This window comes from Grammomys surdaster, unplaced genomic scaffold (genome assembly GCF_004785775.1).
Source record: "Grammomys surdaster isolate TR1022 unplaced genomic scaffold, NIH_TR_1.0 125672, whole genome shotgun sequence".
Classification (NCBI taxonomy): Eukaryota; Metazoa; Chordata; class Mammalia; order Rodentia; family Muridae; genus Grammomys; species Grammomys surdaster.
In genome coordinates this window covers 354,897-367,423 of record NW_021620509.1, presented here as the reverse complement: position 1 = coordinate 367,423, position 12,527 = coordinate 354,897, and the positions used below count along the sequence as shown (strand labels likewise).

The following is a 12,527-nucleotide window of genomic DNA, read 5'->3' as shown; positions in this document are numbered from 1 at the left end:
AGAAAGATCTGACAAAACAGGATATGCCCAACTGTCACAAGAAGAGAGAAGAAAGGGAAGCTATTTGAGGGGCAGTGCAGAGAGAGGAAGGAGGCAGTTTTACTGGGACAGTTGTACAGAGACAGGCTGCAGAGAGAGGAACAGGCTAGACACAAGAGAGAATGAGTCAGAAAATGAGAAGGAGCCAGAAGATTAAAACATATTGCCAAAGTTAGTATGAGGCCAAGCAGAGCTATTCAGTCAGAGGTCTAGAAGAGAAGCCAATTTAAATCAGTCAGCTTGGAGAAGAGTTTGAGCCAGAACAGAGTTACACCAGCCAACAGAGTTTAGAAAGAACTAGGAAGGGGTGAGCTTATTTATTCTGCAGTAAGTCTCAGAGGCTGAAAACATTTTAGGCCTAGATTAGATAGTACAGACACTGGAAGCTTCTAGGGCTAGGCCTAGGTTAGCAGGCAGAGGCAGTAAGCATCGGAGACAACAATCAGAGCAGAGAATAAAAGATACTTTTACAGGGGAATGCCTGGTAAACTGACTTGACAGGATTCTTACTGCAGGCAGATGGTGGTGATCAAATATCAAGGGGTTGGTGGTACAACGCTCGCTTATCTGGCTTGGTAGGATTCTTTCTGGCAAAAGCTGTTAAGGCAGGTCCAAGATAGGGCCAAAGATAAGATCTAGTTAAAAAGAGGGCTCAGCACAGTGTGTCTAACGTTTGGTAAAGAAGAATCATTTTTAGACATATAAAAAAGGAACATATGTTTATAGTGTTTAACTCCTGAAGGAACTGGCTATACAGAATATATAGTTACAGATGAGAAACATAAAACTAAAGGAGGAAATTAAGACAAACTTCTTTTTCCTCTCCAAATGATATTTACTAGACAGGACAGAATTTGAGTGCAGGTCACCTACCTATACTGAGTTGTAAAATAACTTTCATGAGAATAATTTTTTAAAGTAGGATATGCTGCAGAAAAATCTTTCAGGTTTCCCATTAGACATGACTATTTCTGGAAAGCCTGCCAGGATCGCAACATATATGAATGAGGTGTACTTTCTGGGTCATCATGAACACCGGTGTATTGTTTGTATGTAGCCCCTCCGCACCCCCTCCCCCGCAGGAGATGGTGCTCTGAGGCAGACATCACAAGTAATTGGTCTTATTGTTTCCTCAGCAATAAATATTTGTTTCTAAGAAACAGTAAGCTAGAAGCTGGAGGAAGCCACCGGATTAAGTACAGCATTGTAGCGTCCATTTTAGTCTAATATCTAGGAAGACATATTTACATCAGAGCCGATGCTGCCTTTTCCTCCACGTTATATGTTTGGCTGTTAGCTAACTTCCAATTCAAGGCCTGTGAGATACCATGGGGGACACAAAATGCATGTTACAGTAGCCTTAGGGAAGAACAACTTCTAAGTATCACTAGGCTACAGGGGACGCCATTAACACACTGGGGTAAGGGCTCAGCGGACCCCTGGGTGAGGTAGTCCGAAACATTTGAAAGTGTCTCACAGCTTTACTGAAAAACAAGGGCTTTGAGCTGCTATGTTTTTAAAACTGAGGTGAGCTATGGAACCCGGTTAGAAGACTGTAAAGTCGAGAGGAAGCACCGGGATCTGAGACTGCCTCACATGACCCACGTGCACCTCCAACTAAGGACTGGCAGGTTTTGGGGGAGGGGCTCTGCGCCTGACTCCGCCCGAGGCTCCGCCCCGTGACGTCAGGGCCCGCCCCGGCGCCCGCTTCCAAGATGGCGGCAGCGATACCTGCCCGGTTGTCCGGGTGGCGGTGACGACGGGAAGCAGACCAGGTATGGTGGGCTTAGGACCGTGGAGAGTCCTCGGAGAAACATTTGGGAGGTCGGAGGGAGAAGTTCTGAGTCAAGGCTAAAAAATCAGATTAACCACGGATAGCGTCTCGAGTGGAAATGTGGACGCGGGCCGGTTGCCTACACATTGCACTGTAGGGGCAAGCGCGAGAGACTGGGGTGGGATGGGCGTGTTCGAGGAGAGCGGGGTTCTAATCCCCTTCCCTCCGCGCGCAAAGCTCTGACCGACCACGCCCTTCCAGGTGAGCCGGCCCAGGAATGGTGGGCGGGCTGACCCTGCCCCAGCCCTTCCTCTCTGGTTCCTTCTCCTGGGACGCTCCTCCCCACCCCCCATTAGTGCTGGAGAAAGGTGGAAAGGGTAGAGGACGTCACCCCCACCTTTCTCCGTGCCGCGCTCCACAGCTGTTGCCTGCTGCTCCCAGGTGACCAGGCACCTTGCACCTACGGAGGCGCTCCCTGGTACTTACAGAACAGAAATAACCTGTTCCCTAATTTGCTGTGTTTTCTGGCCACTCCAAGGTCCCTTTACGTATGTATGTCTTGCCTCTCTAATAGTTGAGGGTTTTTGTTTGTTTGTTTGTTTTGCCTTCATTCATTTCCCTGTCCTCACTCCCAAACAAGCTCGTTTTGTTGGAGTATAGAGGGTTAGTTACAGACCTGACACTACTCCACTGCAGGGTAACCTGAGAACCTAGGATCTTTTCTTTTTCCAATCACTTTCCCTCACTGCCCATGATGGCACAGTTGTTTCTTTCCGAACTCTGTTGTACAGGTGACTGGTCATCCTTGATCATTTCTGGTTCCCGCTGGTCCCAGATTGGCTGTTGGAATGCTTTTTTTTTTCTGTCCTCTGTGACAGTTCCAATTTGAGATAATGCCTCATATCTCTGCTCCCCGGGCACCTCCTGGAGCCCCCATGATCCGGAAAAAGACAGCTTGAACACAGGTGCGTGTCTGTTTTTTCTCTTGTAAAGCCTGAACTTCTGAAATGGACTTGGAACTTGAATGGAATGAACTTGGAAGCTTTCTTGAGGGTGGAGACAGAGTAGCTGGTGGGAGTGGTTTGGGGGAAGTGGATGAAACTTGCTGGTAGCTGGTTAGCTTCTTTTTTATTGTTATTTATTTTTGATTGATCACACCAGTGTTCCTTTCTGTGACTTTGTTCTCTGCCTGTTTTTTCTTTCTTTCCCTGGCCTCGCTTTCATCTCTACCTCATGGTGTCTCTTCTGGCTTGCTCCCTTCCTTTTTGCTTCCAGAAATCCCTTCACTCCTTACCTAGCTCTCAAGTCAGGATGTTGCGGAGGCTGCTGGAGAGGCCCTGCACATTGGCCCTGCTTGTGGGCTCCCAACTGGCAGTTATGATGTATCTGTCACTAGGGGGCTTCCGAAGTCTTAGTGCCCTATTCGGTCGAGATCCGGGCCCAACCTTCGACTATTCTCATCCCCATGATGTCTATAGTAACCTCAGTCACCTGCCTGGAGCCCCTGGACCTGCAGGGGCTCCTCCAGCTCAGGCCCTGCCCTACTGTCCAGAAAGATCGCCTTTCTTAGGTGAGTACAAAGGAAAGAAGGTGAAGAAGAGAAAAAGGTTTGGGGGTAGAAGTCTTGGGCTGGCATGAATTGAGAGACTAATGGACTCTAAGATGGGCCAGTGTTGTGAATTTAGAAGTGGGCTCTTGGCTCACAAGCTTCCCACAGCCTGCCCATTTTATGGGCTCTTCATGCCCTAGGGTGGGAATTATTTCCCTTGTAGATGAGTCTTGGCTTAATTAGGTAGTTCTTTTTGGTCTTCTCCTATAGCTTCAGTGTGGGACAAGAGAAAGTTATATAGATTCCCTAAAATAAGAATGTAGTTAGTCCAAGGTAGAGCCTGCCTGCAAGGTTTAGGCTTCCAGGAACAGTCTTTGTGAAGGGAAATCCAAGGCTTGTTCGATTTTTTGAGTGAGCCATTGGGGAACTGAGCTCAGAATCAGACTGTTTTCTCCAAAGCTGTTCTCAGATTCTGATACCCATTTTGTCCATGTGCCTCAGATTTCTGAACTTGCCTTTTCCTACCAACAGTGGGTCCTGTATCAGTGTCCTTTAGCCCGGTGCCATCACTAGCAGAGATTGTGGAGCGGAATCCCCGGGTGGAATCAGGGGGCCGGTACCGTCCTGCAGGATGTGAGCCTCGCTCCCGAACAGCCATAATTGTGCCCCACCGTGCCCGGGAGCACCACCTTCGCCTGCTGCTCTATCACCTGCACCCTTTCCTGCAGCGCCAGCAGCTGGCCTACGGTATCTACGTCATCCACCAGGTATCCCCTTCCCCACCTCATTCCTCAATGTTAAAGGACCCCCAAAGGCCTCGTCTTTCATCTGATGGGTCTGTGAGGTAACTGTAAGGCGGTGGACAATAGATACTGGAGAAGCACCCCGCCTTTCTCGTCTTACGTTGATAGACCCATGCTTATTCTGTTAGGGTATTCCTACTTTCCTATATTTTTCTATGATTTTTTTTTTCTGTGTTGAGTGGCTTATGCAAATTTGGAATTGGTCAAGGATGAGCTAAAATACTTGTTCTTTAATAATTAAAAAAGATTATTAGGTTTATTTTGTGTGTGTGCGTTTTGCTTGCATATCTGTATGCGCATGACATGCATATTTGGTGCTCGAAGAGGTCAGAGAAAGACATCAGTTCCTGGAACTGGAGTTTCTGATGGTTGTGAACCACGGAAACTGCATGGGTGCTGGGAATTGAACCCGGGTCCTGACCTCTACAAGAACAACAGCTGTTTTTAACTGCTGAGCCATCTCTGCAGCCCCCAAGTTCCTGACATAAATTATCTTTGAGGAAGCTGTCCCTTTGACATGAGACAAAAGCAGAAGCCAATGAACAATTATCGCATATGATTGTTAGCAATCACAAAAAGAAATGTCAGGCACATACTGATATGTAAGAAAAGTTTTAATTAATGTGAATAACTAAATCAAAAAAGTGGGTTGGGGTTTGTTTTGTTTTCTGAAATTGGGTCTCATGTAGATAAGGATGGCCTTTAACTTCTGCTCCTCCTGTCTGTTCTGCCGCACTGCGGGGTGACAGGTACATGCCACCATACTTGGTTCTACATGCTGCTGATGGCTTAAGGAATGCTAGAAAACACTACCAAATGAGCCCCATCTCCAGCCCTTGTTTTGTTTTTAGTCTACTCAGAATCTTCCTGTCTCAGCCTCCTGAGTGCTAGAATTAGTCAGGTCCCACCATGCTCAGCGGCTGATCTTGGTCTTCCTTCCCTGGGCTCCATATCCCACTCAGATGCTCTTTTCACTTTGGCACTCATGCAGCCTGCTTTCCCTGTGCACAGCCCGCTCCCCCCTCCGTTATCTTTTAGGCTGGAAATGGAACGTTTAACAGGGCAAAGCTGCTGAACGTAGGGGTGAGGGAAGCCCTTCGCGATGAAGAATGGGACTGCTTGTTCTTACACGACGTGGACCTCCTTCCAGAAAATGACCATAACCTGTATGTGTGCGACCCCCGGGGACCCCGCCACGTTGCTGTTGCCATGAACAAGTTTGGATACAGGTAGAGAGCATGGAAGAGCATTAGAAAATAGGGAAGCCAACTTTGTAGTATGAAGCGAGCAAAGGGGATTGTGGGTAGGGACGACTGTTCAAACTTGTGAACCACACGGATCTCTTTGTCCTTAGCCTCCCGTACCCCCAGTACTTTGGTGGAGTTTCAGCGCTAACTCCTGACCAGTACCTGAAGATGAATGGCTTCCCCAACGAATACTGGGGCTGGGGTGGCGAGGATGACGACATTGCTACCAGGTCAGACTTCTTGCCACATCTCCTTCTCAAACCCTGACCACAGTTTTCAACACAAATCCTGACCTCCTGGTTCTGCACTGAGCCCAGGCTCTGCCCACTGCCGCCCGTTCTGGCAGATTGCAGTTCTCTAGGTAGATCTGGTTGATGATATTCTTGGGAAAGGGGGGAAGATTAATTGGAAATATGAAATATGGAATTCTAGATCTCAGGAAGGGGCCTAAAAGACAAGTTATTTCTTTGTTTTGCTAGGTTTCCATAGAAACTACTTCTGTGAGAGTGGGGGAGAAGGGTTTTGCTCCATATGGCCCCAAATCACCCTTGTTTGGTTTTGGTTGTGGGTTGGGGTTTTTTTTGTTTGTTTGTTTGTTTGTTTTTTATTTTTATTTTATGAGACAAGGTTTCTGTGTAGCCCTGGTTATCCTGAAACTCATTATGTAGACCAGGCTGGCCATGAACTCACAGAATCCACCTGCCTCTGCCTCCAGAGTACTGGGATTAAAGGCTTGCACCACCACTGCCCAACCCATCTTTTTGTTTTGTTTTTAGGGGCTGATTTGCATAATGCCAACTCATTTCTTGGCATGGGAAACATTTCTTACCTTTAGCCTCCAGTGACTGTTTTCATGTGTAGTGCATCTGAGCTTGATGCTGAATCCCTTGCTTCCTACCCGTGTGTCCCATGAAATGACATCTTTTATGCGAATTCTCATCTCCAAGTGTGTGTTTCACACTCCAAAAATCCTAGATTTTTTTCATCTCTTTGTCAAACCACCCTTACCTCTTGCTTCTGTGTTTCAGAATCCAGGCTTGTTTTAAGGTCCTGATCATCTACCTGCTTCTGTTCTGCTCTTTCTGACGTGGCAGTTGGGTAGTTCAGACACTATTTCTTAATAAGAATTGCTGGTCTAGGGGGGCAGCTTGGTGGTCAAGTGTGTTTAGCATATGTAAACTCCACTTTTAATGCCCAGTGGGTAAGAGACCAAGGTGGCTGAGTTTGGGTCTGACATTTCTGTACTTTAGACAAAAGGGCCTCCCTCTCTTCTCCATAGGCAGCTTCTAGGAGCCATTTAGAAAGCAGATGCAAGAATTACATATCTACCTTTGCCAGTTGTTGTAAGGCCCCAGGGCACCTGGCACCAGGCCCTGCAGACTTTGATACAGCCAACCTTACCTTCTTTCTGTTTGCTTTTGTCCCGCCTTGTCATGCTTGGCAGCATTTATTTATTTATTTATTTATTTATTTATTCATTCTTCCTTGCCAGACAGGTAAGGTCGTTCCTTGTGTGGCAGCCTGCACCATTGCTCTCTGTGTTCTGGCCCAGGCCACCGCTCCTTGTGTGCCTATGCCATAGTTCTCTACATGCCAGCCTATGCCACCACTCTCTGTGTCCGTGTCCCGGCCATCACACTCTGTGTGTCCTGGCCCAGACCACCAGTTTCTGTGTGACAGCCTATGCCATCATGCTCTATGCCCCAAGCCAGGCCATCCCTTCCTTAGTGAGTCTGCTTTTCTCATTCACCCAACACCAGCAGTTTTCCACCCAAGCTCCTCCAAGACTCTCTCGCTTTTCTAACAGGGTGCGCCTGGCTGGGATGAAGATCTCTCGGCCACCCACCTCTGTGGGACACTATAAGATGGTCAAGCACAGAGGGGATAAAGGAAATGAGGAAAATCCCCACAGGTAGGAAGGGAATTGCTGTTGGGTTCTTGGGTTTCTGATCTCTTTCAGACGCTCTTAAATGTCCCCACATTCTAGATTCGCCCTTTTAGATCTAAGCCTTAAAACTTCTCACCTCAGATTTGACCTCCTGGTCCGTACCCAGAATTCTTGGACACAAGATGGGATGAACTCACTGACGTACCGACTGCTGGCACGAGAGCTGGGTCCTCTCTATACCAACATCACTGCAGACATTGGGACTGACCCTCGGGGGCCCCGCTCTCCCTCTGGGCCCCGATACCCACCAGGTTCCTCCCAGGCCTTCCGTCAAGAGATGCTGCAACGCCGGCCCCCAGTTAGGCCTGGCCCTCCTCCTACTGCCAACCACACAGCTCCCCACGGCTCACACTGACGTTTCTTTGCCCACTGTAATCATGAAACTGAATTGGAGGGGTTGTGTTCCCCACACCCTCTGCTCACAGCTTTGGGAGGAATGTGAGGGAATTAACTCTAGTGCTGTGCTGGGGGGGCAGGGACCTCTCCTCACCTCTAGATTGGAGCTGGGCTCCTCTAGACCTGGAGGTTCCTCTTTCTAGGGGCTACCTGTCAGGGCTTATGACTGTGAATCTTTGATGTCATTTTATGTGACAAATCCTGGGAGTCCTCTGCCCCTGGGGTAGGAGCAGGGCTGGATCCCAAGTCCCTTCCTCGTCCATGGACATTACTCTTTTCCAAGAGTGACCTGGCTTCTCCTGGAACCTCTGTGAATATTTATTCTATTTATGGTTACTGAGAAGCTGTCTGGTGGAGGAAACCCCTAGCCGGGCATTTCCTGCAAGTGCTGGAATGGCTCCTCTAGTCTTGGCCTGGGTACAGGGGCTGGGATTTTGATATCTTTTCTAATAAAGGACTTTGTCTCACTTTTGCTTGTGATTTCTGTATCCCAGGCCACTTAATCCTCCCCCAGCACCCAACCGTGACAAGTGTATAGGGTGACAGAATAGTAAGACCAACCAAGCTCCACCAACTTTTACTTTTTGGAGTAGGAAAGTGGGGTCAGCTGTTAGATTCTGTGCCCAGGACAGCAGCTGCTGCCTGGCGCCCACTCTCTATACAGTCATTGACAGCGACCCCCTCATAGGAGGCTCCAGCCAAAGTCAGGGGCAACCTCTGGGCCGTCAGGAATCGCTTAGCTGAGTCTGAAAGGTAAGGATGAAAGGAATGTTATAGCTGAGGTCTGACCCCCTCAGCCCAGCTGCTTTCCCGGCTTACCTAGTTTTTGCCAGTGGCCTAGTGTATATTGAGGGATACAGTTCTAAGGAGAGAGAAGATGCAAGGGAAAGTTTATTAGTGATTTCCAAGGCCTTGGCTTGAAGGTCTTTCAAGGCTTTCAGTGGGGAATAAATAAGAATTTATGTCAACTCACCTTGTGTAGATGGACCAAGCAGCGGCTTGGTTGTTCCTTCAGTCCTAACTGTGTAGCAGCTGCTTTTTGTGCTTCTTGTTGGAGCAGCTCTGGAGACAACTGATGGCCATTGGCTTCTAGGTTCTGTAACCAGTAACCTCCCAACATCACCTACGAGGAGACACAGCACGGACCAGTCTGCTCTTGGCCTATACTGCAGCACAGAGAAGCGCTCTGGAAACCCCACCCTCTGCTCTTGCCTATGCTGCAACACAGAGAAGCCCGCTGGAAACCCCACCCTAAGCCACGCCTCCTCTCACAGTCACTCTGAGGCCTGGGGGGTTCCCATCCTGCTCAGGAAAAGCAACCGAGTCATACACAATCCCCAGAACAGTCGGATCTTCTGACGATGGCACCAAATGTCCAAATCCCTGGAACGGAAGATGTCTTCTGAGTCACAGGGAATGGCTCTCACTGAGCCCATGTCGCCACTCTTCTTCCTGTTATACCTGGACAGGCAGACAAGCTCCTCGGTACTGCAGGTTCACCACAGCGACAGACACAGCCTTGATGGTCCTCAGGACTCGAGCTAGAGGTGCAGCCTCAGCAGGGAGCAGCTTGCTGAGCTCTGAAGACCAGGCATTCATACTAGGCTAGCTCTGTCTGACCAGAGTTCCTTGGGAATGGCCAGCTCAGGAGCCTGGTGTGGTCCTGCTGGCATATGAAGGCACACTATTGCCCCCTGATGGCTAGGAAAAGGGAAGGGCTGTTCCATTACCTGAAGCTGGAATGGCGCTTATAATGTGATCAGCCTCCAGACTGCTGTCCCCTAGAGACACCTGAGTGATAAGAACATTTGAAAGATGGTGTTATTCGGACTTTATGGATAATGTGAGATTTGCTGTCTCAGTTTCCCAGGTACTCTAGAGGCAGGGAAGACTAGGTGCTGACCCAGGATGAAGAATATGAGTGACAAGATCATCTCAACAACAACCAAGAAACCCTCTGTATAATCCAGAAAGTGGGCAAGTGTAGATGCTCTGGAAAGTTCAGTGAAGGTGGGTGGTTCTTCCCTTGTCCCCAGACGCTCAAAAGCATTCCATTCACAGGATACCTAAGGGCATTCTGAGGAAGGTTCACAGACAAAGCCTAGCAGCCTGAGGTAGCCAGTATCCACATAGCTTCTCTCAGGCAAGAAAACACAAGTCCAGTGCTAAGTGGTTTAACCTGACCTAGTTAACCACTTTGACAAAGATAGTAACATAGTTTGTGTATATGTGCATGTGCGGGTGGGCACCTGTGCAGCTCAGGCCTTCTGCAGAGGCAGTGCGTGCTCTCAGTGCTGAGCTTTTTTTCTTCAGTTTTTCTCTTCCCAGATGAAGAAATGTATGGACAAAAAGTTATCATTGACTTTAAAAGGTGATAGACATATCCAAGGAACACTGCACGGCTTTGACGCCTTTATGAATCTTGACTGATACGTGTGTAGCAATGGCAACTCGTAGGCAACAGAATATTAGGCCATATGAGGAAATGGTGTCATCATGTTTTAAAGGTTTGAACCAAATTTAAAGAAATGGATGTTGCGCAGAGAAGTTGACATTCCTCCCCAGAGGGCCTATTTTGCTATGGTATAAAACTGAGTCATGCACATTTACATATGAAACTTTTGCAATACTCAATATAACAACAACAACAAAACTAGTAACACTGATACAGGTTCACTACACTCCAGAGGGTTCTCTTACTTTCCAGGTCCCTTCTGGCTGGAGGCTGAGCCCACAGACTGGCTGACCGCTGAGGACAGTGACTCCTTTACTTGTTAGGTAATTGTGAAGGGTCTGGGGCAATAACTCCAGCCCTCCACGAAGTGACCACTGGCTCCATCGCTCAGCCCGGGCTTGACGAATTAATGAGGAATCCGGCTGTGGACTCTGCCCTAAAAGGAGGGAGGGAAAAAGATTAAAATAGTACCCCTTGTACCTCAGTTTGTCGTCAGGCTTTATATTTTCACCCTCTGAACCAATGCTCCACCTCACCTGCCCCCAGCAGCAGCCCCAGTAATATGGACCGGTGGGTTTGTTCAGCTTGGAAGAGACTGGGAAAGCAGGACCGGATGCTGAGCTCACGGCTGCTGCCAGCAAACACTCCTCGGCAAAGACTGTCCATGGCTAAAGACGCCACCTTAAGGGTAAGACTGGGACTGAGGGCTCAAGGAATAAGCCATCCTGACTGAGTCCCATTGGCCCTACTTGTGAGGGAATAAGGACAGGATAGAGTCTGGGTTGGAGATGTTCCCACTGTAACAAAAGGATGAAGGAAAGGAAGCCATTTACTCCCAACAATAAGAGATTCCAGCAATAGATAAAGGACATCCTTAAATGATACAAGAGTCCCCGGGGTTAAGTGTGAGTTAGAGACTCAGCAGCAGAAGGGGAGAGGTTTGAGACCACCTCTGAGCAATGTCACCTCCGGTCCAAGGCGGCGCTGGGCAAAACTGTGCACTGTCTCATCAGGCTCTTTGCCCCTGGGCTTCGTCAACTCCTTCAGCCCAGCCCAAAACAGAGGTTTTGAGAAGGGGGGTGAAGGACGGAGTAGCCCCCTGCATGGAGGAAGGCATGGTGAAAAGAAAACTCCCAGATTCACCTTTCCAGCTCCGGGGGCTTATTCTCATCCATTTGACCCCCTGTGGCTGGGAAGCACGACAGGAAGGTGAATGTATGTACTGGTGAGATGAGGTATTACCTGAGGCCAGAGGGTAGGGGGTGCAGGGTACCGCCTACATACAGGAACCTGTTCCGGGCAGCTGGATGATCCCCTCGCACAGGCAAGACTTCGGACTCCAAGCCAAGTTCAGAAACCTGCTCTCCACAAGCCCTCAGGAAGAGGAGAAACTAAGGAAAAACTGACCCAACGTTTTTCCTTTCTGCAATTCTGTTCCTTTCAAGACGTCTCCTCCACTATCTGTCCTACACACAAGACGCTCACCAGGAGCAGGGTCCGGGCTCCTAGGGCTCCAGCCGGCCTAATTCCTCGCGGTCCAAGTTCAAAGATCGCACCATCTGATCCTCGGACTGAGCGGATCCAGCCTCCCAAACGTTTGCCGCCCTCCACTAAGATCACCTAGCGCCAAAAGTGAGACACTGTCAGCTCAGGGTAAAGGGACTGGGGATCGGGGGAAGTGCATATTTCACGGGACAAAAACCTATCCAGCTTTTGCTGGAAATGTTAAGAGTATTAAATGAGTCTTTCTCTGGTACTAGCGGAGACTCACCTTAGGAGGACTGGGCCCTCGGATCAGATGATAACTTGCGGCCAATCCGCTGATACCTCCGCCAAGCACCATCACAGTCCGGCCCATCGCAAGGCCTGGGGAACGGTCGAGATACCCCGGGAGACCGGGAGGCACCCTGGTTTACAACTGTAGAAAACCTCACTGGTCCCGTATCCCACCTCTGGACACTTACCGATTTAAGAGCAACTAATGCAAGGCGCGCGTGTTCGTGCTGGTGGAAGAGTGAGGTCTTGGTTCTGAGGCCAGGACTTACCCACGAGATAGGGGGAACCCGAGAAAGTGAGTGATATAGAGGCCCTAGGGCCAGGCCATCCAGTCGGTGTGCAGATAAGGGCCACACCCGCCCTATCTCCCCAGCTCAAGGCCTTGGCAGGCCACAATTCTGCAGCACTCAGTTTTCCCAGCCTCAGCTGGTGAACAGGTTCAAGTCTGGTATCCCCGCCCCTAACTTTTAGGGTCCCTCCGACTTTCCGTCGACTCCATTCTGGCGGCCGCGGCTGCGTTTCACATTCCTGCTTCTGGAT

At 49.1% G+C, this 12,527-nt stretch overlaps 2 protein-coding genes across 5 annotated transcripts; one reads left to right on the top strand and one right to left on the bottom strand.

The window, feature by feature from the left end:
* The first annotated feature begins 1,727 nt into the window (after positions 1 to 1,727).
* B4galt3 (beta-1,4-galactosyltransferase 3) lies at positions 1,728 to 8,224 on the top strand. Of its 4 annotated transcripts, none has more exons than XM_028787787.1 (8): positions 1,728 to 1,814; positions 2,605 to 2,778; positions 3,089 to 3,383; positions 3,894 to 4,129; positions 5,204 to 5,394; positions 5,520 to 5,642; positions 7,220 to 7,324; positions 7,442 to 8,224. In XM_028787787.1, exons 3-8 carry the CDS (start codon positions 3,125 to 3,127, stop codon positions 7,713 to 7,715), a joined length of 1,188 nt encoding a protein of 395 aa, XP_028643620.1. In that variant the 5' UTR covers positions 1,728 to 1,814; positions 2,605 to 2,778; positions 3,089 to 3,124; the 3' UTR covers positions 7,716 to 8,224. The 4 variants fall into 4 exon arrangements, with proteins under 4 accessions (XP_028643620.1, XP_028643621.1, XP_028643622.1 ...); XM_028787788.1 differs by lacking the exon at positions 1,728 to 1,814 and adding an exon at positions 1,841 to 2,361; XM_028787789.1 differs by lacking the exon at positions 1,728 to 1,814 and adding an exon at positions 2,206 to 2,291.
* Positions 8,225 to 8,317: 93 nt separating this feature from the next.
* On the bottom strand, positions 8,318 to 12,512 carry Ppox (protoporphyrinogen oxidase). Its single transcript, XM_028787725.1, has 13 exons — positions 12,176 to 12,512; positions 11,983 to 12,077; positions 11,697 to 11,831; positions 11,454 to 11,569; positions 11,178 to 11,310; positions 10,748 to 10,892; positions 10,457 to 10,647; positions 9,487 to 9,547; positions 9,218 to 9,336; positions 9,029 to 9,139; positions 8,730 to 8,879; positions 8,576 to 8,618; positions 8,318 to 8,502 (listed from the first exon to the last, which is right to left on the bottom strand). The coding sequence occupies exons 2-13, from the start codon at positions 12,067 to 12,069 to the stop codon at positions 8,360 to 8,362; spliced, it is 1,434 nt and encodes a 477-aa protein (XP_028643558.1). The 5' UTR covers positions 12,070 to 12,077; positions 12,176 to 12,512; the 3' UTR covers positions 8,318 to 8,359.
* Positions 12,513 to 12,527: the final 15 nt, after the last annotated feature.